Source organism: Saccharomyces mikatae, assembly GCF_947241705.1.
Source record: "Saccharomyces mikatae IFO 1815 strain IFO1815 genome assembly, chromosome: 7".
Lineage (NCBI taxonomy): Eukaryota > Fungi > Ascomycota > Saccharomycetes > Saccharomycetales > Saccharomycetaceae > Saccharomyces > Saccharomyces mikatae.
The window spans coordinates 255,354-282,030 of NC_079262.1; the positions used below are offsets into that span (position 1 = coordinate 255,354).

At 37.9% G+C, this 26,677-nt stretch overlaps 13 protein-coding genes across 13 annotated transcripts; 7 read left to right on the top strand and 6 right to left on the bottom strand.

Moving 5' to 3' along the window:
• Nucleotides 1-329: 329 nt before the first annotated feature.
• Nucleotides 330-2,738, top strand: FLC3 (putative flavin adenine dinucleotide transporter; the record flags this gene model as incomplete). The annotated part of the gene is made up of 1 exon (XM_056222582.1): nt 330-2,738. The coding sequence occupies one exon, from the start codon at nt 330-332 to the stop codon at nt 2,736-2,738; it is 2,409 nt and encodes an 802-aa protein (XP_056082259.1).
• A 330-nt stretch (nt 2,739-3,068) lies between these two features.
• SMKI07G1160 (uncharacterized protein) lies at nt 3,069-4,112 on the bottom strand (the record flags this gene model as incomplete). Its single annotated transcript, XM_056222583.1, has 1 exon — nt 3,069-4,112. The coding sequence occupies one exon, from the start codon at nt 4,110-4,112 to the stop codon at nt 3,069-3,071; it is 1,044 nt and encodes a 347-aa protein (XP_056082260.1).
• Nucleotides 4,113-4,441: 329 nt separating this feature from the next.
• Nucleotides 4,442-7,339, top strand: SEC27 (coatomer subunit beta'; the record flags this gene model as incomplete). The annotated part of the gene is made up of 2 exons (XM_056222584.1): nt 4,442-4,459; nt 4,676-7,339. 2 exons carry the CDS (start codon nt 4,442-4,444, stop codon nt 7,337-7,339), a joined length of 2,682 nt encoding a protein of 893 aa, XP_056082261.1.
• Nucleotides 7,340-7,516: 177 nt separating this feature from the next.
• On the bottom strand, nt 7,517-8,476 carry MRM2 (21S rRNA (uridine2791-2'-O) methyltransferase; the record flags this gene model as incomplete). Its single annotated transcript, XM_056222585.1, has 1 exon — nt 7,517-8,476. The coding sequence occupies one exon, from the start codon at nt 8,474-8,476 to the stop codon at nt 7,517-7,519; it is 960 nt and encodes a 319-aa protein (XP_056082262.1).
• Nucleotides 8,477-9,223: 747 nt separating this feature from the next.
• Nucleotides 9,224-9,877, top strand: RPL1B (60S ribosomal protein uL1; the record flags this gene model as incomplete). Its single annotated transcript, XM_056222588.1, has 1 exon — nt 9,224-9,877. One exon carries the CDS (start codon nt 9,224-9,226, stop codon nt 9,875-9,877), a length of 654 nt encoding a protein of 217 aa, XP_056082263.1.
• Nucleotides 9,878-10,278: 401 nt separating this feature from the next.
• Nucleotides 10,279-11,592, top strand: PCL10 (Pcl10p; the record flags this gene model as incomplete). The annotated part of the gene is made up of 1 exon (XM_056222589.1): nt 10,279-11,592. The coding sequence occupies one exon, from the start codon at nt 10,279-10,281 to the stop codon at nt 11,590-11,592; it is 1,314 nt and encodes a 437-aa protein (XP_056082264.1).
• A 732-nt stretch (nt 11,593-12,324) lies between these two features.
• On the top strand, nt 12,325-16,119 carry ITC1 (Itc1p; the record flags this gene model as incomplete). The annotated part of the gene is made up of 1 exon (XM_056222590.1): nt 12,325-16,119. The coding sequence occupies one exon, from the start codon at nt 12,325-12,327 to the stop codon at nt 16,117-16,119; it is 3,795 nt and encodes a 1,264-aa protein (XP_056082265.1).
• Nucleotides 16,120-16,266: 147 nt separating this feature from the next.
• Nucleotides 16,267-20,472, bottom strand: SNT2 (DNA-binding E3 ubiquitin-protein ligase SNT2; the record flags this gene model as incomplete). The annotated part of the gene is made up of 1 exon (XM_056222591.1): nt 16,267-20,472. The coding sequence occupies one exon, from the start codon at nt 20,470-20,472 to the stop codon at nt 16,267-16,269; it is 4,206 nt and encodes a 1,401-aa protein (XP_056082266.1).
• Nucleotides 20,473-20,754: 282 nt separating this feature from the next.
• Nucleotides 20,755-22,134, top strand: CEG1 (mRNA guanylyltransferase; the record flags this gene model as incomplete). Its single annotated transcript, XM_056222592.1, has 1 exon — nt 20,755-22,134. The coding sequence occupies one exon, from the start codon at nt 20,755-20,757 to the stop codon at nt 22,132-22,134; it is 1,380 nt and encodes a 459-aa protein (XP_056082267.1).
• Nucleotides 22,135-22,317: 183 nt separating this feature from the next.
• Nucleotides 22,318-23,670, bottom strand: RSM23 (mitochondrial 37S ribosomal protein mS29; the record flags this gene model as incomplete). Its single annotated transcript, XM_056222593.1, has 1 exon — nt 22,318-23,670. One exon carries the CDS (start codon nt 23,668-23,670, stop codon nt 22,318-22,320), a length of 1,353 nt encoding a protein of 450 aa, XP_056082268.1.
• A 203-nt stretch (nt 23,671-23,873) lies between these two features.
• CWC23 (U2-type spliceosomal complex subunit CWC23) lies at nt 23,874-24,725 on the bottom strand (the record flags this gene model as incomplete). Its single annotated transcript, XM_056222594.1, has 1 exon — nt 23,874-24,725. One exon carries the CDS (start codon nt 24,723-24,725, stop codon nt 23,874-23,876), a length of 852 nt encoding a protein of 283 aa, XP_056082269.1.
• Nucleotides 24,726-24,922: 197 nt separating this feature from the next.
• SOH1 (mediator complex subunit SOH1) lies at nt 24,923-25,306 on the bottom strand (the record flags this gene model as incomplete). Its single annotated transcript, XM_056222595.1, has 1 exon — nt 24,923-25,306. One exon carries the CDS (start codon nt 25,304-25,306, stop codon nt 24,923-24,925), a length of 384 nt encoding a protein of 127 aa, XP_056082270.1.
• Nucleotides 25,307-25,520: 214 nt separating this feature from the next.
• On the top strand, nt 25,521-26,672 carry SCS3 (Scs3p; the record flags this gene model as incomplete). Its single annotated transcript, XM_056222596.1, has 1 exon — nt 25,521-26,672. The coding sequence occupies one exon, from the start codon at nt 25,521-25,523 to the stop codon at nt 26,670-26,672; it is 1,152 nt and encodes a 383-aa protein (XP_056082271.1).
• Nucleotides 26,673-26,677: the final 5 nt, after the last annotated feature.

Below are 26,677 nucleotides of genomic sequence, written 5' to 3' on the forward strand. Positions count from 1 at the left end.
TATTAGGTTTGTACATTCAAGACACTATTGTAAATCCTGCTAGTGTCGTACCATCCTGCCGGCTTACGAAACGATAAATTTTGTCCAATAACATTGTGTTATATCCGTTTTTCTCCAGAAGATCAACACTAAAAAACAGCAAAACAATTGAAGACGTCATTCGTTATAGAGTGCCAATCAACATTGGTAGGTGCTATAGAACCCTTTCGCATAATTTAGCTTAACAAAGCCTTTCTATTTCCTGTGCAGGCCATAAATAGAAAAATTCAAAAACAACAAAAGCAACAATAATAAACGGTAGAAACTTGGAAAAAATACCCTTCACCATTATGAAATTTTTACAAGCTTACAAATCATTTTCATTGATTGGACTTATAATATCGCTAACCAGTAAAATAAGTTTTGCAGAAGCAAAAAGAAAACTGGTGGCGACATCATTAGTCACTTGTATGGAAAACTCTCAGCTATCAGCAAACAGCTTCGACGTCGTCTTTAATCCAGATGACAGATCTCTACATTATGATCTTGATATGTCCACTCAGATTGATTCGTATATCTATGCTGATATTGACGTTTACGCATATGGTTTCAAGATCATTACCAAAAACGTCGATCTTTGCGAAATTAACTGGAAGCAATTTTGCCCTGTTCATCCAGGTAATATCCAGATCAACTCCATCGAATACATCTCTAGCGAGTACGTAGACGAAATTCCTGGTATTGCGTACCAAGTCCCAGATATTGATGCATATGCTAAGGTAAAGATTACTAACAATGTAAGTGAGTACCTAGCATGCATTCAAATATACTTTTCCAATGGTAAGACCGTTTCTCAGATTGGCGTAAAATGGGCAACAGCGGTAGTGGCAGGTATTGGTCTTTTGTTGTCTGCAATCTTATCCACTTTTGGTAACTCTACCGCTGCCTCACATATTTCTGCCAATACAATGTCACTTTTCCTATATTTTCAATCGGTTGTCGTTGTCGCTATGCAGCATGTTCATCGAGTCCCACCTATTGCTGCGGCCTGGGCAGAAAATTTGGTCTGGTCAATGGGGTTAATTAAGATCTCCTTTATGCAAAGGATTTTCCGTTGGTATGTCCAATCCACTGGTGGTACACCTAGTCTGTATTTGACTTCAACTTCTATGTCTGTTTTAGCTCAAAGAAGTTGGGAATACTTGATGGAATTTTCGTTAATGAAAAGAGCTACCAATGTTTTATATGGTAATGCAAATACATTAATTTTTAGAGGAATAAAAAGGCTAGGTTATAGAATGGGAATTGAAAATACGTCCATCGTTTGTACCGGTTTCACTTTCTTCGTTTTATGTGGATATGTACTTGCTGGATTCATCATAGTGGTGAAATGCTGCGTGGAGTTAGCGATAAGACTAGGATGGATTCAGAAAACAAAGTTCTGGGAATTCAGGAAACAATGGAAAACAATCTTGAAAGGAGCTCTTTTAAGATATATCTACATCGGTTTTGTTCAGTTAACAATTCTGAGTTTCTGGGAATTCACTGAGAGAGATTCTGCTGCTGTAATTGTCATCGCATGCTTATTTATTCTTTTATCTTGTGGGTTGATGATGTGGGCTGCATGGAGGACTGTTTTTTTTGCAAGAAGATCCATTGAAATGTACAACAACCCTGCTGCCCTATTGTATGGTGATGATTATGTTTTACACAAATACGGGTTCTTCTATACAATGTTCAACGCCAATCATTACTGGTGGAACATTGTTCTTTTATCCTACATTTTTGTAAAATCATTATTAGTTGGATTTGCTCAAGCTTCTGGTCAAACACAAGTCCTTTTCATGTTTATATTAGATTTGTTTTATTTCGTTTCCATCATCTACTATAAACCCTACCTGGACCGTCCAACAAATATAATGAACATTTTAATTGCCACCGTCACTGTTGTTAATTCATTCCTTTTCATGTTTTTTTCAGACTTGTTTAACCAAAGCTACAAAGTGGCTGCCATTATGGGATGGATCTTTTTCATCATGAATGCTGCATTCTCGTTTATTTTATTATTGATGATATTGGCATTCACAGGTATGATGCTTTTCTCAAAGAATCCCGATCTAAGGTTTAAGCCTGCAAAGGACGATAGAAATTCTTTCCAAAGGAACACCTCAAAACCAGAAGGTACTGTCAATAAATCTGTAGCAAATGAGTTGCTAGCATTGGGTAAAGTGGCGAAAGACCATAACGATTATCCGGATTCCGAATCAAATAATACTGGACTGAATGAAGAACTAAAACAACCACATGATGAAACTACTCCCACAACTGTTACATTAAGCGATGACAACAAACCTACATTGTCAGAGAAAATATTGAGTAAATTTACAAGGCCCAAAAATAGTGATTCGAGCACAGATGCTTTGAGGGATATAACACCCAAACAACAAATATTTCCTCACAACTTAACAAATCTCTCACGTGAAAATCTATCGACATTGGGCCCCAAACCATATCCAGGACACATGAGGTCACAATCTGATGCACATAATGGACTAATCAACTCCTTTGAAGAAGAAGATACAAGTTCAACTACCGATCCATTTCACGACTCTACGGAAGGTGACCTTTTAGATTCCTCAAGTTCAGATGGAGGATTTAGGTCGCAAAACTTTGTTAGAGATGATAGTATAAATAGTTTGGGAAATAATCAACAACCGCTAAGGAAACCTCCAGGATTTTTTGATGAAGGCTTTATGTGAGTCCTATTATAAGCAAAAGTTCTGCTTCTATCATAAGTTTCGATCAATAATTTTTCTTTTTTACACCTTTCTTTTAACCCTCTATGTTCTGTTTCTATCCATCGCTGACCAAATTATCTCCAATTAAATTCGAGGTACTGTGTACCATTCGCTTATGATAACTTTTTTATGGAAAGCTAATTTCTGTTATCTGTGTTTTATATTGTAGTATCCTTCGTTTACCGTATTGTTAGTACCTTCTCATGTAACCAATTAAAAAATACTATTAATAAAAATATTAAAAATAATATATCGTTATTTATTCTCATGAATGAAAAGATATAGATTGCTTCAGTTTTTCAAAGGTATTTTTTTTTTTAATGTCTTCGAGATTTTTCTTCTCAAAGATTTCCTTCTTGTCATGTTTGCATTTCCACTATTGGAATTCCTATTACGTGCATTTATTGCTTTTATCAGTGCCAAATGAGGCCTTTCAATTTTTTGTCCAATCTTATTTATTGTCTTATCTATTTTCTGGTGAAAATCCTTGGAGTTCTTATTATCGATATTATCATATTTTTCCATGGGGTCTATTTTATTCAACCAAGACATTCCTTTGTTCTTAAACTTCCCCAAAGTTTTATAGGTCTTCCAGAACTCCGACGTCAAAGACCCCTGTTCCCATTCTTCTGGTTTATGATCATCTGGACTAACTAACATCTCATACCTAGACATAGGAATACTTAGAGTATGTAGATAAGGAATAACTTTTGTAACTTTGCCCTTCATCGTCCAAAATGTCTTATAGTCCCTGATATTATCAGAAATAATGGGCGTCAATGGAATAGTTTCAAAATGCTCATCTTTTTGAAAACATGTATTGGAAGAGTTACAAACAAATATGAATCCGACAAATTTATTCGGAAAGTAAAGGGTTATATTACGTTGCGTATATTTCTGTACTCTTGCGAACTTGAAACATAAAGAACTGTTTTGCGAGATAGTATTATCTTCTTGGGGGGAAATGCATAAAGGTTCTTCCCAATTTAAATCTTTCTGAAAAGGGAAAATGTCTCTCCAAATAGGTTCACCGCCTTTGCAAAACGTCACTTTGAGAAAGTTATTGATATGGAAGGGAACTATCTGATATTCATATTGTTTTTCAATCACAAAACCCGTATACAAAGTGTTTTGTTTTTTGTATTTTTCATATTCTTCCTTTAAATTATCCAATTTATTTCCTTTAATGACATTTAAAAAGAGTTCTGTCTGCAATTTTTGATCTTCAAATTTACAAATATCTTTCCCTGGAGTTGAACTTCTTCCCTGAACGAAAGTTCTTGTGAACAAGGTATTTGTTAAAATAAGAATGAAAAGTTGCTGAAAAATACGCATTCATTCGAAGAACACTTTAGGCGATAATTTATTCTATAATTAAACTTTTTTCAATCAGGACTAGAAATATTAGAAGTCTCACGGCACTGACCATCAAATATTTCTCAATAATACCAAGTACTATTACCAGATCAATTATTTTGTGACGCGGCGCCAGGTTAATCGTGTCGCACGAATAAGCGGGTAATAAACTGTCTTTTTTTCACGAATTGATTGAATTAGCAATAGGAACTTGTCGTGTAAGATTGGGAGTAAATAACGGAAAGGTACAGTATATAGTTACGTAGTGTTGAACTAAGACCGTCAATCGCAACAACTGTACGGATACAATGAAGTTGGACATAAAGGTATGTTATCAGCGTGTTTCTAACGCAATTGTGAACAAGTTCAGAGAACTCATATGATTATGAATGATCTCGTTCGCGTTGAAGGCAAAGTTGAATCTTACCACAGCTGCCTTTTAGAACAAAAAGTTCAAGAAGTATGGTTACTAACAGAAACATTTTCAAATAAACGTATTTGCTGTTTGCATTATTTTTATTTTTCATTTACGCTTATGATAGAAAACTTTTAGTAATAGATCCGATAGAGTCAAGGGTATTGATTTTCATCCAACTGAGCCATGGGTTCTAACAACCTTGTACTCTGGCCGTGTTGAAATTTGGAACTATGAGACACAAATTGAGGTCAGATCTATCCAAGTCACCGAAACTCCTGTTAGAGCAGGTAAATTTATTGCAAGAAAGAACTGGATAATTGTTGGTAGTGATGATTTTAGAATTAGAGTTTTCAATTACAATACCGGTGAAAAAGTTGTTGATTTCGAAGCTCATCCAGATTATATCCGTTCCATTGCTGTACATCCAACAAAACCTTATGTCTTATCCGGCAGTGATGATTTGACGGTTAAACTATGGAATTGGGAAAATAATTGGGCTTTAGAACAAACCTTTGAAGGTCACGAACATTTTGTGATGTGTGTTGCATTCAATCCAAAGGATCCTACTACATTTGCCTCGGGATGTTTGGATCGAACTGTTAAAGTTTGGTCGTTGGGACAATCGACTCCAAATTTTACTTTGACTACAGGACAAGAAAGAGGTGTAAATTACGTCGATTATTACCCATTACCTGACAAGCCTTATATGATTACTGCATCGGACGACTTAACTATCAAAATTTGGGATTACCAAACAAAGTCATGTGTAGCCACTCTAGAAGGCCACATGTCCAATGTTTCTTTTGCAGTTTTCCATCCAACTTTACCGATCATAATTTCTGGCTCTGAAGATGGTACTCTGAAGATATGGAATTCTTCCACTTACAAGGTAGAAAAGACTTTAAACGTTGGTTTAGAAAGAAGTTGGTGCATTGCCACCCACCCTACAGGACGTAAAAATTATATTGCATCCGGGTTTGACAACGGTTTTACAGTACTTTCCCTAGGAAACGATGAACCAACTTTATCACTTGATCCCGTTGGTAAGTTAGTATGGGCAGGCGGTAAAAATGCTGCAGCTTCTGATATTTTCACTGCTGTTATAAGAGGTAACGAAGAGGTTGAACAGGATGAACCACTAGCTCTACAAACTAAAGAACTGGGGTCTGTAGACGTTTTCCCTCAATCTTTAGCCCATTCTCCAAACGGGAGGTTTGTTACAGTTGTGGGGGATGGTGAATACGTTATCTATACAGCTTTAGCCTGGAGAAATAAAGCGTTTGGTAAATGTCAAGACTTCGTTTGGGGCCCAGATTCCAATAGTTATGCTTTAATTGACGAGACCGGGACAATAAAATACTACAAAAATTTCAAAGAAGTTACATCATGGTCGGTCCCCTTGCATTCTGCTATTGATAGACTATTTTCGGGTGCCTTGTTAGGTGTCAAATCTGACGGCTTTGTTTATTTCTTTGACTGGGATAACGGTACACTTGTGAGAAGAATTGATGTGAACGCTAAGGACGTGATTTGGTCTGACAATGGTGAACTAGTGATGATTGTTAACACCAACAATAGCGGTGATGAAGCCAACGGCTACACGTTATTATTCAATAGGGATGCTTACCTTGAAGCAGCAAATAATGGTAATATCGATGACTCGGAAGGTGTTGATGAAGCTTTTGACGTATTGTATGAGTTGAACGAATCAGTTACGTCAGGTAAATGGGTTGGTGATGTTTTCATATTTACTACGGTTACTAATAGGTTAAATTACTTTGTTGGTGGTAAGACTTATAATTTAGCCCATTACACAAAGGAAATGTATCTGTTAGGCTATTTGGCACGTGATAATAAGGTATATTTAGCAGATAGAGAGGTGCATGTTTATGGTTATGAAATATCTTTAGAGGTCCTTGAGTTCCAAACACTGACTTTGAGAGGAGAAATTGAGGAAGCTATCGAAAATGTTCTTCCAAATGTTGAAGGTAAGGATTCTTTGACAAAAATAGCTAGATTTTTAGAAGGCCAAGAGTACTATGAAGAAGCATTAAATGTCTCACCCGACCAAGATCAAAAATTCGAATTAGCATTAAAAGTCGGTCAACTTTCTCTAGCTCGTGATTTGTTGACAGATGAAAGTGCAGAGATGAGATGGAGATCACTGGGTGATGCGTCTTTACAAAGGTTTAATTTTAAGCTTGCCATTGAAGCGTTCACAAAGGCACATGATCTAGAATCTTTATTCCTATTGCATTCATCTTTCAATAACAAAGAAGGATTGGTGGCCTTGGCTAAGGATGCAGAAACAGCTGGTAAGTTCAACCTGGCTTTCAATGCATATTGGGTCGCGGGTGACATAGAAGGTGCTAAAGATCTTCTGGTCAAATCTGAAAGATTCTCTGAAGCCGCTTTTCTAGGATCGACGTATGGTTTAGGTGATAATGAAGTTGATGATGTTGTTAAAAAATGGAAACAATATTTGATACTTCATAATAAAAAGGCCGTATCAGAAAGAGTTTGTGAGGCCGAAGGTTTACCAAGCTCTTCGAGCCCAGCCGATGCTCAACCACTAATTGATTTAGATTCCACTCCAACACCAAAACAAGCATTCGAAAACGAAAATGCTGAAGCCGAAGAGAGCGAGTTGAAAGAATCCAATTTGGAAGAAGCTAAAGTTGAAGGAGAAGAAGAAAATACTTCACAAAAACAAGAAAAAGAACATGAACATGAACAACAGTTAGAGCAAGGAGAGGTTGTACCAGAACCGGCAGAAGAAGAGAGCTAACCACCCCGTGTAAGACAAACAAAGAACTAATCAACGAATGAAAAAACATCTCTAATGGATGATATATATATATATATATATGTGTGTGTGTGTGTGTGTATTTACACATGTACCTCTTTTTACTTATTTGCGACAAGTGCAAAAATAAACAAAACCTTCTCGCAACATAACACACCATCAGTTACTAAAAACGTCCAGTTTATCTATATTTCTTTTCTTTCTCAATCCGATATAGTATGTTTCTTTCGATTCATTTCTTGAAGCTTCTGGTTTGAACTTGTAGACATCATTGAAAACCGCCTCCATCCTTTTCTTAAACAAATTTTCTTCTTCGCCTGTATACAGCTTACAAGCAAATGAGCCCAAGGGTCGTAATAAATCTATAGCTGTAATCAACGCGGCGTCACACAAATCAATAGATTGATAGTGATCTCTTATACTGACACCAGATGTATTAGCCATCCTAAAATAAGCTTGATTAGTAATGTTATTCCAAAAACCGGTTGTCTGGGGCCAGGGTTCATACATATCGCTTATAACTATATCAACTGGGAATTTTTCCCGTTCTTTTAAGGTGCTATTCGTTCTAGAAGTATCATAACTGTCATCTGAAGTGAAAATCTCGCGGTATAATTCTGTATCTTTAACGTGGGTTAGTTCCTCCTCGAGCATATTCTGGAAGTAACCATGGTCTTTATGCAGCTCATCGTGCCTATTTAATTGAAAATGCTTTGAAAAGAATAGCCGTATAAGATCATGAGTTCTCTTAGCCAGGATGTTAGCTTGGATCGAATTCACGCCGTGCGGTGGTTCGCAAGGTAGAATATCAACACCCAAAATCATTGAACTGGGCGAACATCTTTGTCGTGCTACCTGAGACCAAGCCCCAGGAGCATACCCAAGATCCAGTATCCTCTGATTTGGCGTATTTTTATTGAAAATCCTGTACTTATCATCAATCTGCATAAGCTTGAATGCGGCTCGAGATCTCAAATTTTGTACTTTGGCCTCTTTTGTATAAGGATCCCCTTGTTGTCTACTCAGCCATCTGTTTCGTGAATTGGAATTATACCGTATATATATTCGCCCCAGAGAAGAAAATTTGTTACTCTTGATACGGTTGTGCACTAAAAGCATGATAGAACTTTTCAACTCATAAAAGTAACCATTACATTCAAGCTCTTGTAAGCCTTTCTAATATTGCTGTTGACTTACATGTATATTCAGGATTTACATTTTTCTCTCATTGGCGGACAAGCATGGTCCGAACGTAACTCTTTTAGAAGGAACAGCTGGTAAAGGAATCGTATGAAAATCTTGAAACGCATATAACTTTCTCTTGACAGAACAAATTGCGTGATCACGGTTTTATTGAGAAAACTGGAGCATTGGGAAATACAGTAGATAAGTCAATGGAGCATCTTGTTTCAATGCTAAGATGAGGAGAACATTTCGATATCAATTTACTTCACTATCATGCCCATAAAGCTAGGATAATTTAGGAAATGTGGACATAGTTATCTCGTTGACCTCATCACTGGTGTTTATATGAATAACGCTGTATCGTGAAACGTTAAAATTTCCGTGCTTTTACATCCATGCATCCTTTGATATGTACGGGTGCAGTTATCACAATTTGAATTTGTTTTTCTCGGAGAATCTTTATGAAAAACTTTCTAAAATCAAGACAAGAAGTTCGAGAAAATAGGACGCAAGAGTAACAACGGCGAGTTTGAACAAAGACACTTAGTACATCTTCGTAGCACTTCTAAAGTGATTCTTATCTTGTGGTAAACTTAGAGTTAAAGAAAAAATCTCCATTGAAATAGTCGCAAGCCTCACGGACCACCAAATACTTTGGAAGACTAATTACATATCAAAGAAATGTCCAAGATCACTTCTTCTCAAGTCAGAGAACACGTCAAGGAATTGTTGAAGTACTCCAACGAAACTAAGAAGAGAAACTTCTTGGAAACCGTCGAACTTCAAGTCGGTTTGAAGAACTATGACCCTCAAAGAGACAAGCGTTTCTCTGGTTCTTTGAAATTGCCAAACTGTCCAAGACCAAACATGTCCATCTGTATCTTCGGTGATGCTTTCGATGTTGACAGAGCTAAGTCTTGTGGTGTTGATGCCATGTCCGTTGATGACTTGAAGAAGTTGAACAAGAACAAGAAGTTGATCAAGAAGTTGTCCAAGAAATACAACGCTTTCATCGCTTCCGAAGTCTTGATCAAGCAAGTTCCAAGACTATTGGGTCCTCAATTGTCCAAGGCTGGTAAGTTCCCAACTCCAGTTTCCCACAACGATGACTTGTACGGTAAGGTCACTGATGTCAGATCTACCATCAAGTTCCAATTGAAGAAGGTCTTGTGTTTAGCTGTTGCTGTCGGTAACGTTGAAATGGAAGAAGACGTTTTGGTTAACCAAATCTTGATGTCTGTTAACTTCTTCGTTTCTTTGTTGAAGAAGAACTGGCAAAATGTTGGTTCCTTGGTCGTTAAGTCCTCCATGGGTCCAGCTTTCAGATTGTATTAATCGCTTCTACAGTTGATCTATACATATATCTCTGTCTTTAACTATCTTTTTTAGTACATACGACCCATAACTCATACGTAGTAAAAGTGTTATTGCATAGTTTTAGCCAAATACTTCTATATGCGAAGTATTTCTTCTTTTCGGGGAAGTCGGAGTAGATTGTACCGGTCCGATTTCTTACATTGAATATCATGCCATTTTCCCTTTTTTCCTCAGTGACTATGGGGCGATGAATAACTTCAAGCTTGGTTGGTCGTCAGAAAGCCACCAAGTAAATTTCTAGATATATTTATTTGAACAGCGGTATGTTTTACTGCTTGATCAGTTCGACCATTGACATACTCTATAACTCATTGTTCCCATAGCATAGCTATTCTATGCATCAATAGAATATTCGCAAGATGAATATGACTAAAAACAAAACCACTAGTATAGAGGAGTTTGACGATAATGATGATGATATACGTCCTGTTAGTTTGGGAGCTGTGGACGATTTTAATACTGCATTCGAGCTACCTTTGAAACCGAAGTTTCTACAGAGTGAAAATTTCTCAGACCTAACAAGTGAATGGGAACAGTCTAGATCAAATACACCTGGCCTGTTCAACAGCATGACTGAAAAAGTTCAGTCACACAGTGTAGCGGATTTTTCAAGAAATAGAACACATGTAGAGCAACTTTTGCAATCTGCCAATGAAATGAACAACTACTTGTCACAGAATATTGAAAGCATAAACAGTTTTCAGGTGGGTTTATTAAATGGAGGGAAAGGGTTGTATAGTTCGATGATTGACGATTCGAGCGCATGTATTAATGGAACCAATTTGAGTTCGACGTCTAACTTTGGCCTAAGTGACGATGAGCTAGAGGATACTACAGGCTGTACAAGTTCCATCTTTGATAAAGACCTTTTACGCCAACAGAATGTGTCAAAAATACCTCGCCGTAAATCTTCACTTTTTAAACCTTCAGCTGCTAGGTTTGAAATAGGTGATTGTAGAGATGTTGAGGAGCACGATATTGAAGAATCCCATTTTTCTGAATGTAGCAGCATAGCAAGCTTTGATATAGGGGGGCTGCATATTAGTCCACCACATGATCATGAAAAAGACCATGAAAAACCTGATTTGGAAAGCCAAAACCCACTGCTATGTGGCATATCTGGTGACGTTGAAGTGCCCCATATACCGGTTGGTGAAGCTCTAGAAAACCTTAAGCGAACAATAGATCTATTACTAAAGCTCAGTAACAATAAGAGCTGCATCGGTTCTAATAGTGGAATGGAGAAGAAAGAATACGCAAATTTTTACATGAAGAGTAAACCATCCTTGTCATCTGTAGATTTCCTCAAGAGAATTCAAGACAAATGTAAATATGAGCCAACTGTTTACCTCGTGGCAATGTTTTTAATTGAAATGCTCTTTCTAACGAGAAATAAAAACGGTGATGATGGTTTGCAATTAAAACGTAAACTGAAAGAGAAGGAGGTGCACAGAGTGATAATAGCAGCTGTTAGGTTGAGCACAAAACTATTAGAGGATTACGTTCACTCACATGAGTATTTTAGCAAAGTATGTGGAATTTCAAAGCGTCTTTTAACTAAGTTAGAAGTCAGCTTATTGATTTGTTTGTGCAATAATGAACTGATGATCAGCAATAAAAAGCTGGCTGCCTCTCAATTTGTTCTGAATGAACTGCTGTCTTGTTGTAAATAGTTGATACAAATACTTACGTAACTATTTTAATGAATTAACGAAGGATGCCCTACCAAGAACAGTATAAGCTACACGATACGTATGAACTGTGAATAAACCAGAATGAATTTCGCCGGTTCGCAGCAGTGTGAACCTGTATTTGATACTCATACCAGTATTGAATCTTTCCTAGGTGGTTTAACCTGCTTCCTCATATTCTCGGGATACTGCATAGAAGTACCAAATTTATGTGCTTCTATTAAACACTCATTAACTCTATGGTTCGAACAAATGTATATTTGCCTATATATCTCCTTTCATCACTTATGAATTGTTTTACCTTCGAATGGAATTTTTTCGTGGTTTTGTTTCAATGAGTTTATTATCCATTTTTAACGTGGTGAAAAACCCGAAATGAAAAATAATAAAGGAAAATTATGGAGGAGAAAAAGTGTAGAAATAGGAAAAAAAATAAAAAGGATAATACCGATTAGAAAATTCCTCTTTCTTGCTCTTCTTCCTTTCTTTGTTGTTCTTGTAAAAATTTCTAGAAGACCGTGCAATATTATATACGTGAACATTTACTAGGCTGCAGACATTTTCAACCGACATTTGACAGATCACGCTTAATAATTGTTGCAGATAAGTATATACATCAAGGTTTTTACACTTACTATAACATTTTCATTCAAGAAATAAGGAAAAGGAAAAAATAACAGTAGGAAAGAAATAAAGGAATCCTTTGATAAAGCCATGGTTTTATATAAAAGGAAGCCTATATTACTTCCTGATCCAAAGCCTTTACCATTGGATTTGAATGTGCAGGTATGGCATATTGAAGAAACTGGCGAGTGGTTTCCTAGTTACGAAGAATTTCTGGAAAGGTTTGATTTTTACACCCGTCACCATTTCACATGTGAAATCACAGGTACCTCGTGCCTGACGTTCTTTCAAGCTCTGGATAGTGAAGAGACACAATTTAAATATGTTGAAGACAGGTTCCCATTGAAGTTGAGAGAACCTGTAGCAAGATTTTTACATTTTAATGGAATAAGAAGATTAGACGCATTAGTAGAGAAAGTTTACGCAAGGTTCAAGAATGATTTTTTTCCAGGAGAAGTGGTTTATTTACGTAAACAAAAGGATGCTTCTACTACAAGTTCCAATTCCCAGCAAGGTACTCCTCAACCTGATGACATGGCTGAAAAGAATAGCATCAGCAATCCTGCCGCACCTCAATATCAGTATCAAAAACGGTATATAATCAAAGAAAAAGTACAATTCAACGCAACAATAAATCCAGAGACCAAAGAAATTGTGATGCCTGCCCATACTAAATACATGCTGATAGAAGAGGCAGCTTCGAGCAACAAATCCTTTATAGTCGATCAAGGACAAATTTACAGGGATCGTTCTACTTTCACTAAACATCTAATTAAGTGTTTTTTCAAGATTACTTTACAGAGAGCGTCTTCAAAGATGGGTGCACCTTGGTGTGTGAAGCCAGAGTATTTAGCGATGTATGGCTTGACCATGGACTGGCCAAAAGATATGTTAAAATATAAAGAAGACGAACCTGTCGCAACTAAATGTACCAATAGTGCCAATGTTTCATCACCAGAGAACGAAAAGAACAAACGTCAAAGTAAATCATCGGGTAAAAATAACTCTTCAAGTGACATTTGTAGTAAAAAAGAACCCAAAAAGAAGAGAAAGCAAACAGAAACAACCACTATTGATAATAACTTTTCGGAAGAAGATAAGAAGAAGAACAATAATATGTCGGCAGACAACAACAATAGAAAGAGAAGGAAGGAGGCAGATGAGGAATCCAAGGAGGAAAACCTCGAGACCGCTCCTATACAGACAAATCCGGAGACTCCGACTATAACAATAACAAGCATAATGGATGACTTAGCGTTGCCATATCAACATCCGCCAAATATCTTTCCAAACTTAACATACTATAATGAAAAGTTGGAATGCGTTTCATTGGGTTTTAGTGATAATTCCAGACCATTCAATTTTTTCGGAAAATTATTACAAGCTTACCAATTCTTGAATACATTCGGTTCAAGAATTTACTTATCCCATTTTAGCCTTGACCAATTCATCACTTCTTTGAAATGCACGGACCCATATGAGTTGAAGGGTGAAGTTGTTTTTGTGAATATCAGAACTCAAACATCTGAAGGACGAAACGATAAAGATGAGAGTATACCACTGAAAATGGAGAAGGAGGATATTATTAACGGCAATACTAAAAACTCAAGCAATTGGCAAAGAAATTCGCACATCCGCGATTTGATAATGAAAAGAAATTCCAGTAAGGTTGAGTACAAGATTGTAAATGATGACCCAGCAACGGATGATGTGCTTGATAATATCAATCACAATGGCTCTGCCCTTCTCATTGAAGTTTTTACCGCACTACTACGTTTGTTTATCGATGAATATGGCGATTGGAATTGCATAGTTGTTGAGGACTGGATAATAGATAACAGAGGAATATTAACAGAAAAAGAAAAAGAAAAAGAAGGGCAGATAGTGCAACAGCAGAATTCTGACGGGTACTCTGTACAGGATACGGAAAAGTGTGGTAATCAAAAAAACACATTAAAGGGTGACACAACGGAGAATGAAAGGATGTACAATGTTAACGCTGAAATTAAGTCAGAACATGAATCAGATGCTGGATCCGATTCTGACTCCGAAGTAATAAATCCCCAATTAGAAAAATGTTTGAACTACCGTAATGTCAGCTGGACAGAACGTTTAACGAAAAGACAGTTCAACAACAGTTACTGGCTCATAATTTTACTAGGTGTCTTACAAGATAGCAGGCATCTGCCAATGTATACACGGTTTATTGATTCTTTCATCGAAAAGATCTTACCTGAAGATATATCAGCAACACAATTGCCCAAACAACTTTGGAGAAACTTTTGCCGAAAACTATCCTTCAATGACAAAATCAATGCATTATGGGTACTTATAGACCTCGTGTCGCATTTTTCTCCCGATATTAAAGCTGCTGTAGACGATTCCATGGAACTATGCGGTCAAATTCGTAGTGAAAGATTCAAAGTTGCAAGAGAGTTGAAGACAGAGGCAGTCGTACTAAGTAACCTTCAAAGCGACCTGCAGACAATTCAAGAAGAGTTAACTAAAACAGTTAAGAACATTTCATCGACCGATGAATCCAGTAAAAGATATGAATCAATTGATACATCAGTCCTTGAAAAAAAGCAAAAGTTGATCGAAGAACAGGATAAAAAAGTGCAGGCTTTACAATCCGATAAAAACTTTCTCGATAATTGTCTTTTCGAGAACGATTTGCAAAGACTAAAACCGTTGGGTTTGGATCGATATGGGAACAGGTATTTTTGGCTAGACCACAATGGTGTACCATGTCATCAAGGCTCTGCTGATATAGGTGAAGCACTTAAGGGTAATAATGGTTTGAGTTATCAGTCCGGTCGTTTGTTTATTCAAGGCCCTAGAGCGTCATCGGCAAAATTCTTTTTGAACGTCACTGATGAACAGTTAGGTGATTGGCAAAAGATCAGAAACTGCAAAGGAACATCTGAGGCAACTAAAGAAATTTTTGGAATATTCAAAACTAAATCGGGATCTTATAATTACGTAGAAAATGGAATAGAGACCGAACTATTGGATAGTAATGGTCGCGTAAACCCACTTATAGAGTTGACCCCAATTCAGAAGAAAATTATGGATGAAACCCCTTCAAGACTGCTGCTATCACCATATCAATGGTATTGTATCGATAGTTTAGAAAATGTGACGAGAATAATGGACTGGTTAGATAACTGGGGCCGCAAAGAGCACGATCTCTTGAGACAAATTAGACCTATAGTAGAACGAATCAAGACTTCCCTTTGCTTGCGCGATCATGCATTATCACTGTCAGAATTCACTAAGGGTGAAGAAAAACTGCTCAAGGAGTTGGATAATAACGAGTTCACCGAAAACGAACTGAATATTGATAATATGGACATTAATAATGATGGAACTAATAATAAAAATAGAGGTGCTAAGAGTGAATCTGATGTACTAGCTGATGCAGAAGAAGAAAAGGAGGCAGAAATAGAAGAAAAGCTAGAGGCGATTGCGGACGAACTTATGAAGCTAGATGATAGCTCGAAGACGCGGAAGGTTCTTATTAAAATCCAGGAATTAGAAGATCAGAGGGACGAACTTTTGGAGCAGAAAAGATCAATAATTAATTCTCAAAGGCCAGGTGCAAGGATTCTAGCTCGCTCAGAAAGGAAAAGAACCAAAATCTCCCGTAGTAATAAGGTGAACAAACAGGTTGAAATATTAACTGACATGATTAACTATAAACATTTTAAAGCTATGGAAGATGTAATAGGTTGGAAAAATACCCTGGCTAATTCAATATGGGGTTCTTCGCTTCGCAAAAATGCATCTGGCAATAAAAGAAATGGCACCATTGAAACAGTTGATGATAAACTAAAAGATATAGTTGGTCAAACCTCAAGAACTGTCACGCCAGCTCCAAATTGATATATAACTTTCTTCTTTGTACCAAGGACAAACTGTAGTAATAAATAGAACAAGGTCGTTTATCAAAAGTTTGCTGTAAGAGTAATACAAAAAGTCATGCAAAACTGAGCTGCCTTCTTCATCATATTTGGCACTAGATAAGGTAACTCACTGGCTTGGTCGATGCGCTTTTTTTTCATCAACATTAGTTTCTGAAATATTAATATTAAACATAGCCGGTTTGATTCCTTCCATCAATCTTTGGGCACATTTGGTTGGTATACCCTTACTGTTAGCAGCTTTAGGATTCGCACCATCAGAATCCGATTCTTGAACGTCCGATCTTAAGTTACAAGAATGGCAAATGTTACCTTCGTACCAATATAAACTTCTATTTGTATGACAGTATGAACAAATCCTTTCGATAGGGAGTATGTGAACCTTGGGATCAGTGACAGGTTCGTGTAAACCCTTCTCATTACTTAATGTTCTGAGCTGTTCGAAATATCTCAACTCAACTAGGCTACGGCCAGTTTCGCATTTATAATATCTACAGTATTGTTCCATATAAGATAGGGTATGTTGAGGTTTGTACGATAATTGAAAATACATGCTTTCTTTGGAGTTAACGTCATGTCTGTTACATATCAATACAGGTCTTAACGTATAGGTTTCATTAAGATCGGCATCTCTTATACATGACAGTGAAGTATTTGTGGAAATGATTCTCTTTTCAAACATCAGTTTGAAATGAGAGCTGTTCTGTGCACATGTGATATGAAACCTGTACAAGCATTTCTCACACTTGACTAACCCACCGCCATGTGTTTTGCATATACCACATGTAAATCGGTTGTTTTTGATAAGTATGGTAGTGATATTAAGAGTTGGCTGCATTGCCTGTCCATTACCATATTTGACATCCTCATTAAAAAGGGAGCACATAGAATGGACCCATGTACCTAAACTCGTGCTTTTTAATGCGTCTGGGCATCTTTTAACTGATTGGCCCTTGCGTCTATCATAATCGCACTCTCTGCTTGGGCACAGACTACATTGGTAGGTTGTTGAAAGTATAGAGTTGAGATCATTTGAACAAGGGTCACATAGCCATTTATATTTTTTTAGGTCAGTTTTTTCCTGCACATTCTTCAATAATTTTACACCATAACAAAAATAGTGGACAGTTAGCCCGCAATTGCCACATATTACCTCATAGTTATCATCGTAATTAAATTTTTCTTTGCAGGCACAGCAATAATCTCTTGTAGTATTATTTTCTTGTGGGGAATTAGGACATTTAATTTTGTTCTTCGTATAATTCAAAATCATGTTTTCTTCTGATACTTTTCCTGGTAGGTTACAATCATGATATTTTTCAAGAACGATAGAAGTTTCTTTAGAATGTAAAATAACTGGATAATTGTTTGTAATCTCATTCGCGCAGTTCAGCGAACTATTTAGCTCAATGTCATCCACCTTTTTTATTCTTTTCATTGAAGGTTCCATATTCTTTGGCATCTCATTATTCACTGATTTTAGGCTATTTCGTAATCGTTGATATATTTTACTATCAAATTTGACGAATTCAAAATTTTCATCCACGGAAACTGAACCCAAAGAGCCATTATCTGTTTTAATTGGTATTTTTATCCGACCATACGGGAGATCTGTGGTATTCGAAATATTGCTCTTCTTAGCACTTTTGATATAAACATCATGGCACCTGAGATTCTGGATAGTGTCAGCATTTTTAATAGCGCCTGGCGATTGCGCAACTATGTTCACAGGAGTTTCGTCCTTGTTGTTCCTCTTTTTTCCTAGATTTTCTTCTTTGAGAGGTTTTCCTACCTCTTTCTTCTTGTCTACCAGAAACAATTCAAGATCTTTTTGCATCCTTTCCGGGTTAAATTCATTTTTGCGATAAGATCTCAAAGCCATTCTATGAAGTTGTGCATGAAATGTCATAGAATAACGCTTCATTTTTATGAATGAATTTGGGTTTTCATAGACTTTCATTCTTTGTCTAATTATCAGCTCCGAATCCTGAACAAGTTCCCACTCTAATAGTTTACTATGAGCTTGAAATGGAGATAGTGTAAATTTATTGATATTACTTTCCTCGATAATCCTTTGTATCGCTAAATAGAAACTATTTTGACTTGTTCCTGTTACTTTCCTTAGGATTTCGAGCGGAGATACCCATCTAATTGCGTATCTTCGCCATATACGAGCACAACGAATACAAAGAGCACCAAGTTTCTCATTTCTTTGACTATGGGCAGGCGGTTTCTCTGAAATTTCTGTTTTTTCGTTAACGCCTGTTTGCATTCTTACCTTTATGTTTTCTTCATCTGAACCGCCAGTAACTTTATACCACATCGGAGAGTAGTCTATTTTGCAAAACATACATTGAAAGGAGGATTCTTTTAGAGACAATTTTTCGGTATCAAAGGAAGAGTCATCTATATACTTTGTCTCCAGATCACTTTCGTTATCAGTCGTGTCTTTCTTTCTCTTTTGTATTGACATCTTACTCAGTTTTCCCCTTACTTCAAAGCCTCTTTCAGTCTTCTTCCAATTGTAATAAAATCTAACAATCATTGACATAGGTTGACTACTCACATGCTTACATACAGGACGTAGTTCACTTCCAAATTTCTTTACAGCTTCTTCAAACTTTTGGATTTCCTCAGCGGTGAATGTTGGTTCATTCAAAGATTCTCTGGTTAGTTCCCTTTTTGATTTTTCAAATGCCTCTACTGTATCGTAATTTGTGAAAAGTAAATTCTTGAGAACTACATCAATAAAGTTACAGATCTCCCCTCTTACTTTTAGAACAGGGCACAATTCCCTTTTGCATCGTTCGACATAATCATTCAATTTTTGTGTAGTAACCCTTGATGAATCAAATACCCATGCTAATTCGGAAGTTTTTATTGAGCCTCGCTCCTCTTCTGTATCCATATTCGAATACGGATTTGGTGTCCAGGACAAATTATCAATACAACCGTCCCATTGGTATTTCGCACCTATTCTAGAAGGTTTGAAAGGGTATGGAAAAAAGGCGGATTCGTTCAATATATCATCAATGTGAGAAATGGAATACATTCCTAAATATTGGAACCAGTAGTTTTCAGTATTATAATCAATGTTTTCTTTAATTGCTCTGTTAGAAGCCTCTTCGATTTTTTGTCTTACGGAACGAATGAAACCTAGTTCTGCTGTTTGTTCTTTCTGAAACCTGATATTCGAGTCTTCAGTACCTTCTTGTTTTTGTAGGCAACGAAAGCAGGTCCAAACAACATCTTTGTTTGGCTTTCTATCGAGTGGTGGATCCATACAGTACAGGTGTGCACAAACACCACACTCGTCGCACAAGAGGCTTTCCTTTTGTATGCACCATTCTTTACAAAATTGGCACCTTTTATCCCACTCGTAGTCTGTAGGAATTATTGCATCTACATCTACTTCTTGGAAAACATACTTCTTCAAAACTTTTTCTAATGGATATTTGGGTTCTGCATAGATATAACGAAACTTTTTATTTAAAACATAAAGATATGGAGACTTGCTGTTCCACTTGTTTAGTATTTTATCCGTGCTGTAAACTTTGTAATACTTCAAGGTGTATCTGTCAAAAAGTTCATCGAAATAGAATATATTTGGCCGCGTGATGATCTCCTTTTCATTGGGAAGAACATCCAAAACTTCGTCCCTATGAAATATATTACATTTACCTCTATAAGATGAAATTGGGCATATGTCCTGATGTAATGATGCGTACACTAATCTTGGGTTGAAAGTACTTACATGTTCTTGAATATCCCTAGGACGGTAGAACCAATTCATTCTAACCTGAAAAAATTTAGCAGGGAATACAGATGTCGTTTTTATAGCTTCATGAATGGCGTTGGAAAATTCAGGCTTACTGACAAAATTCACAACTCTGCCAATATAGTACGGCTCGCCTGCAGGCTCTGATATCATATAGATAGTGTCGTTCGCAGATAGAAGTACAGATTCTTTATTGAAAAGGGACATTTTCTTCAAATCTATCATGGAATCTTCTAAATCTAGCACATTAGAAAACCTGCTATTCTTCCTGAACGAAGGAGGTAATGTAGGAATAAAGTTCCAGCAGGTATTCTTATCATGAAGAAATTTTTGATACTGAAACTTTTCGTTTCTATTAATTGAGTTACTTCTAGTATTTTTGAGAGTTTGGCTATTATTACCGATGTTCTTATTACTGTTCTTTTCCAACATTTGTATTCTCTTAGCTAATTCAGCGTCTGCTTCCTTTTCATTATAATTGACATTTCTAGCGGCTTCTCTTCTTTTTGGTAATTCGAAACCCTCTTCATTAGGCATGATATCACCAGTTAAATGGTGGAAGGCTCCAACGCGTTGGAATAAGTTAATTTTAATGCTAGATTCTTCTATGCCATTTTGCTTTCGAATGCTGGAAAATGAGGATCATAAAATGCAGGATCCTCTATGACGCTCGGGCCAGTCTCCGAAACGTGTTTCAATATGATGAGTTTAATACAGAAAATAGCCAAACAAATAGTAAAGAATAATGGCTTGGCACTTTCAAAGCGAAATTAACTAAGAGGAAAGAGACCGAATACTAACGAACACTATTTTTCAAAGATGGTTTTAGCAATGGAGGGTAGATTGGCACCAGAAATTCCTGGGCTCATTCAACCTGGGAATGTCACACAAGATCTGAAGATGATGGTCTGTAAACTACTAAATTCTCCAAAACCTACAAAAACATTTCCTGGTTCTCAACCAGTGTCATTTCAACATTCAGATGTAGAAGAGAAGCTGCTTGCGCAAGATTATTACGTTTGTGAGAAAACAGATGGTCTACGTGTATTGATGTTTATAGTGATAAATCCAGTGACAGGAGAACAGGGATGCTTCATGATAGATAGAGAAAATAACTATTATTTGGTTAACGGATTTAGGTTTCCCAAGTTACCACAAAAAAAGAAAGAAGAGCTGTTGGAGACTTTACAAGATGGCACTCTATTAGATGGTGAACTGGTTATACAAACTAATCCCATGACAAAACTACAAGAGTTACGTTATTTAATGTTCGATTGTCTTGCTATTAATGGTAGATGTCTCACACAATCGCCCACAAGTTCGAGGTTAGCACATTTAGGAAAGGAATTTTTTAAACCATATTTCGATTTGAGAGCAGCATTCCCTAATCGCTGTACCACCTTTCCGTTCAAGATTTCAATGAAACATATGGATTTTAGTTACCAGCTGGTGAAAGTTGCTAAAAGCTTAGACAAATTGCCACATCTTTCTGATGGTCTTATATTTACTCCTGTGAAAGCACCTTACACAGCTGGCGGGAAAGATTCGTTGTTGCTGAAGTGGAAGCCAGAACAAGAAAACACTGTAGATTTCAAATTGATTTTGGATATTCCAATGGTGGAAGACCCTTCTTTACCCAAAGATGATCGCAACAGGTGGTATTACAATTATGATGTTAAACCAGTCTTTAGTTTATATGTTTGGCAGGGTGGAGCAGATGTCAATTCACGTTTAAAGCATTTTGACCAGCCTTTCGACAGGAAAGAATTTGAAATACTAGAACGAACATATAGAAAATTTGCAGAACTAAGTGTTTCCGATGAAGAATGGCAAGACTTGAAAAATTTAGAACAGCCACTGAATGGTAGGATAGTCGAGTGCGCTAAAAATCAAGAGACAGGGGCGTGGGTGATGTTAAGATTCAGAGATGATAAATTGAATGGTAATCATACATCGGTGGTTCAGAAAGTCTTGGAAAGTATTAACGATTCTGTTTCATTAGAGGACCTCGAAGAGATTGTCAGTGATATTAAGGGGCGCTGGGACGAGAGAAGGGCCAATATGGCAGGCAGCAGTGGAAGGTCCATAATGCATCAAAGTCAAAATACCACGTTGCCTTCCTCCCAGCCAGTTCATACACATGTTCCAACGAGCAATAACGCACCAAAATATGTAGATGAAGATGATTGGTCGGATTAAGTTGAGACATATGTATGTATATATGGTTGTGATTTTGTATTTGACTATTATAAAGTATTGAAAAGTTACTGCTTTTGCCGTGTTGATTCGGTAAGTTACCTATTTATATGTACATGAAAATGAGAGAACTCCAATTGTTTATATACACACAAAACATATATATATATTATATGTGCAAGCTCATCATCTGTGGGAAAGAACTAAACTTCTCAGTAATTCTCTTGGGTTACCATTACCACTTATGAAATATTTTTCGTCGACTAAATTGTCCCACTTTTTTCCTGTGACATCTTTGTCTAGTAGAACATTCGATTTTTTGTAGTATTCGATCAGTTCGTTAACTTCCTGCTTGTTCAATTTAGGGACTTCGAATTCGGTGACATTACCTTTTTGTAGTAATTTCACGAAATTTTGTTCATAATGATATCTAGTAACATAAGGGTCTGCCGGTAATTTACCCAATGCTACAGGTAACGTCTTGTTTGTTCTATCCACTCCGGATATAGCCAAAATCACTGAACTCTCATTATTAGCAAATTTTGTCTCCCCTGAAATAATGTCCATTATTAGTTTTCCCATTTGTAAATTCAGCGAATATATTTGTTTATTTTGCGTATTTCTGTACGCAGAATATGCAGTAGTTAAAAGTTTCGAAAAGTTATCTACTGTGAACATGATTGGCACTTTAGATTGAATCGATAGCTCATCAACAATGGCTCTCATAAGTTTGCCACGATTTTGAGAGTGAGTCATCACGGATAATAAATCCAGCACCGTATTTTTCTTCTTGCTCAATGTGACGAATGGTTTGATGGATGCATTTTTTGGATTTGCATTCGAAAACTTATAGTCTTTAGACAGTTCGATAGATTTTAAAAGCAAGGGGTCATTAGCCTTCAGTATTTTCCTTATGAGCTTTTTTAAAAACATTGGTTGAATGTAGAGTTTTAAATCTTCATCATAGTAAAAATCATTTCTGCCGTTCAAAAACAATTCGGGATAGGATATGTTGATGATAATTTGTTTAGAATCGACCGCATATGCATGTACTTGTGAAAGAAGTACGGTTTTCCCAACACCAGGTTCTCCAGTAATTATAAACTTCTTATTTGGATGAGAAACTAGTTTTTTCAAAAAGCTATTGGTTGCATCTTCACGAACCAAACAAACAGGTTTTTGAAATAATTCATTAAATTGAGACTTCTTGAAGGAACCTAAATGGTGAAGAGATTTGTAGTGTTTGTTGGAGTACGCCACTACTTTATTCAAGGTCTTGGAAATATTCTCGAAGTTAAAAATGGGTAATGCCAGAGGGATGGCAGTTTGTTGTAATTGGGCAGTATGTGTGGTATTTGTCCAGTTCTTATATAATGAACCTGGAGTTATCCTTTTGGCAGATGAGTAAGACGATACAGAGGATGATTTTTTGGAAAACCCTTGAGTTTTACCTTTTGGTGCCGGTTTAGCAGCCTGGAGGGATCGAGCAGTGGTGAATAGCCTTTGGCCCACTAATTTAGTAGATGACGGACGCAGCATTTTTCTGATAGGCAGACCACTCAACTAGTTCTTGTTCTTCCGTTGGCGTTTCCCATTGAAATATAGAAAGTAGTATACATCTATGTATGTAATTAATCTCTCCAGCGGTTTTCTCTTCTTTTTCATCCGTAAGCAAAGGCTCGGAAAATAGAGTGTTCCATAGGTTGGTGAGATGAAAAAGAAAAACACAGTAAATGTGCAGGCTAGTCGAGCAAAATGGGTTCATTAGAGACTAGTTTTGTAATATCATCGTTCAGTTCTGTTTCCAAGTTAAAATCCGAGTAGTAATGTAGCGGAATCAACGGCGAAATATCATGGACCGTGGGAATGACGTTCCCACTTGACCAGCTTCTATATACATGTTGCGCCGTGATGGGGGTATTAAATACAGTGTATATTATTATGGAAGCGTCCTTGGAGTAGTCGTTTCTTTCCGAGAAGTAGATGTCGTAGATTTCTTTGGCGCTGAGCATGATAAAAACACGTTTCTCTAAATGAGCCAGGCAGCCTAGTTTAGTATTTGATTGCGGGAAGTTGTCAAGGACTATTCTCAAAGTAGAGCAATCGTAGTAGGGATGGTGCGAAACATTTTCTTGAACTTGTTTGTCCAGATGTTTCCAGTCACCGTAAGACATGTTGAAATACTTTAGTTTTCTGAGCAGTTCGCCATGGCGTTGAATTTGCGATATATCGACATGTGGTGAGGTGGTAGTTGCCGTACCAGACTCAGATTGTTCCAGCTTTTGTATGAGTTTGTTTCTTTCCTCATCAGTTGTCTTACGTAGGAAGTCAATTAGCCAGCGGTCATAATGAGGCCTCACGTCTGTATTCGTGAGAATATTGGTTGCCGTCGATAGCAAATGGAACTTGTGTATAATCGATGGGTCGTTGGGGTGCTTGTCTGGATGGTACTTCAAGGCGAGAGACCTGTACTTGCGTTTGATCTGGGGCAAATCATCATGGATGGTATCAGCTTCCAGGGGGGTGGGCAATTCTAGTATGTCGTAAAGATTCAAACGTTGGTTTATAACTTCTTGCAGCTCGTGTCCTGGCATACTCGCGACGAAGCTTATAAAACGTTGACGGCCTCTGCTTTCTAGTATTCTAGTACCTTCGTATATATGTAGGACAGAAATTAGGAAAGCCCAGGAAAAAAAGGAAAGAAGACGTTATGCGGCTTTTATAGATGTAAATATATATAAATATATATAAATATATGAATGTATGCAAATGTAGCCCTGTGTGGATGTACTTAGTTCGCCCATCTCTCTACCATTTCATTCATCCATTGCGGGCCCTGTAACTGAATGATCTTCGGTAGCTCGTCTAGCCCTTCCAGCAGGCCGTCCTCGTTAACAATGGCGGATTCCATGAACCCGTTCAGCAGCTTCAGGATGAAGAGGCAATTTGGGTACACGATGCATTGCGAATATGGCGGGTTGCACCAGTACTCCAGGTATTTTAAGTAGTTTTTGAAGTTCGGAGACTTCCATATCTGCTGTTGAGTGAGCAAGTAGGTTAGGTATTGGATGTTTGCCAGAGACTGAACAAATTCGAGCTCCACTTCGAACCTCGTAGGAAGAGGATTTTGATCCGAGGGTGATGTCGTTGCTGCGTTGCCATCAGTGTCTGTCATACCTGGGGGTTCTTGGGAGGAGTTTACCGTCTTTTGAGAGCTACCAGTTTTAGGCTTACTTTTCCCATTTTTCTCCCTCTTTTTCTTTTTCTTTTTCCATTCTTTAAGAACACGTTAGCGGGAAACCGTGCAATAAATACAAGAGGCCCATTCCAAAAAGCCGAAAGGTATCGCCATATTCACTCAAACCAGCTAAAAGGGTCGGGCAGAACATATGACGAAAATGTCTAGCAAATGCTTTAACGCTATTCACCTACTAATTTGCCCGCTGACGGTATTGCTAGGATACCTCATAAACGCGTATGGCTATGGCGCGGCGCTACAAGCAACGCTGAACAAGGACGGTCTAGTGAACGCTATGTTTGTGAAGAAAGGGTGGTTCTGGACTTCCTTGGTTGGATGGTGGTGCATTATACGGTATCGTGCGGTGCCAGGAGCAGCCGGCAGAGACCGAAGACACATTGCACGATCATTCAAAAGGTACGCCATCCTTACACTATGGTGGTACTTGTTCACACAAGGTATATGGTTTGGCGTAGGTCCCATCATGGACTTAGTCTTTGTATATACGGGTGGCCATTGCCACTATGACGTTTTCGACGGCACGGGTCACGTGAACAAACACTTCCAGGGCTCCGTGACCCGGACGCACCGCGCATTAACCCTCATTCAAAATGTCCTCACATTACACGGCCAACACCAAGAGCATCACCAGCAACAGCTCTGGGATCGTTCCATTGGGTCAATCAAGGACGCCTTGCATGCCACGGACGCGTCAGCCCCCAAGAATGCGACGCTTAGCGCTGCCGCTGCCATCAATACCTTTATCCACGACCAGATGCACCGGTGGCAGGGTCCGCTTACCACCTCCGCCCAATGCAGACGGTTTGGAGGCCATTGGGCAGGAGGACATGATCCATCTGGACACGTGTTCTTGGCCACCCTGATGTGTATGTTTTTGCTGGGTGAACTACGTGTGTTCGGGCGTCGCGCACTGGCCCATTTGTACGCGCAGAAATGGCTCCTGCTACGATTGGTGACCCGGCTTTTTGACACTGGGCCGATATGGACATGGAGGCGCTGTGGCGGCGGCTCCATGAGTTGTGGCGCCCGGCTGTGGCGTGCGCTTGTCGAGCCGCCGGCCGCGTGCGCGGCCGCACTGCTGCGCTTGACACAATGTATCGCGTGCGATCACCCAGTAGTAATACTGGTGGCACTTTTGGTCACGTGGTTATGGCAGTTGCTATTGACTGCGGTGGCGTCTCGCTTCCACACCGTACGTGAGCACATATCCGGATTATTGGCTGCGTACATAGTGACGGGTGTTGTATATGCTCGCGATGCAGCCGCGCTACGTCCATTATGACTCAA